This window comes from Tupaia chinensis, unplaced genomic scaffold (assembly GCF_000334495.1).
Source record: "Tupaia chinensis unplaced genomic scaffold, TupChi_1.0 Scaffold148350_1, whole genome shotgun sequence".
NCBI classification, from domain to species: domain Eukaryota; kingdom Metazoa; phylum Chordata; class Mammalia; order Scandentia; family Tupaiidae; genus Tupaia; species Tupaia belangeri.
In genome coordinates this window covers 671,518-672,913 of record NW_006208201.1, presented here as the reverse complement: position 1 = coordinate 672,913, position 1,396 = coordinate 671,518, and the positions used below count along the sequence as shown (strand labels likewise).

At 39.7% G+C, this 1,396-nt stretch overlaps 1 protein-coding gene across 1 annotated transcript in view; it reads left to right on the top strand.

The window, feature by feature from the left end:
* Positions 1–1,396, top strand: part of NLK (nemo like kinase) — a gene marked incomplete in the record, with an annotated part of 196,979 nt that overhangs the window by 1,286 nt on the left and 194,297 nt on the right. Inside the window, 1 exon segment of the mRNA XM_014584980.2 lies at positions 32–137. Coding sequence (XP_014440466.1) covers positions 32–137 — 106 coding nt within the window.

Genomic DNA, 1,396 nt, shown 5'->3' with positions numbered 1-1,396 from the left:
GCCCCCCAGCTGGGGCAAGGGCCCCCGCCGCCTGCCACAGTTAAGGCGCACCATCATCAGCACTCGCATCATCCACAACAACAGCTGGATATTGAGCCGGATAGACCAATTGGATATGGAGCCTTTGGTGTTGTCTGGTGAGTATCAAATGAAAAACACAACTCGTGGTTTCTTCTCGTGGTTGTGATTGGGTGAGACATCTTTCATGGTTTTCTCCATGTCGACTCAACTGTAGGAAGCCACCCTCATGTGGTAAAGAGGCCTAATTACATTGACTAGACTTAGGCATTTGAGTCATGGCAAATTTTGGTGGAGCACCATCTCAGGAGGAAAGTTTGTCAGGAGGAAAGTTTGTTGTACCAAACTTTCCTGTTCAGAACCTAAGCAGGCTACTTCAGTGTACGATCCAGAGATTAAAGAATGAAGTATTTCTACTAAGACATTGGTCATCTCTGATTTAGTTTGGTTTGGTTGCCCAATTGCAGCAGATGTCAGTGACGCACCTAAATCCATTCCTTTACGACAGTCTTGTCATTAGGATGTATTTTGCATAACTACTCGAACATCTTTTCACTCCTAATTTTGTGGTTTTGAGCCCCAGAAGGGAGGTAGTGTTCATAGTTGAACAAGTTAAGATCCTTGCTCTAGGGGTTTATTTTAAACCATAAAGCTACAGTTGGGAAGTATGTAGCTTTAGCCTTTTGATAAGAATGCATTAAATATAGCATCACACATGAGTACCACAAATGAGGTTAGTAGACTGTAGCTATGCAGTGGCCCACATTCAGTGTAATGTCTTAGTGTCATTTAGTACCTCCTAAGTTGCAGTTATCCTTTGGTCATTTGCTATAGTAAGAAGTACTACTTTTTAAACAAATGAAACTGCATTATATTTGCTAGTGCAAGAATATTTTGAAAAGTCCAAAGTCTTCTGAAACGTAGCATTTTGGTCTGTTTGCTCTTTTTAAAAGATTAGTAGTTTCTAATAAAATTGTTTATTCTTATGAAAACTAAAACAAATTGAGTGTTTTTTTCTCTTCAAAGATTAAGGATTCTGGTGTGGATAGATGAACTGTTATTTTCAGTGCATTCAAAAATAGATTCTTGTTAATGTGTAGAAAAGCCTCATCACCACAGGAAAACGAACTCTTTGGAACTAGCCTGGCAAATACCTCGTTTCATCATCATTTTTGAAGCTAACATTGGTATGAGTATTTTTTGAAATATTACTGGCCACCTTTATATTTCAGATTTTATAATCTAGGCTACTAAGTGATCAGATGCCTAAAATCAAAAACAAACCGACAAAAAAACTAGTAGAGTCCACCGTTTTCCCAGCTATTCTCCAAGGAGGGTGCTGCTGCAGCGCTCCCTTTTCCAAGGCGTGTGGGGTTCC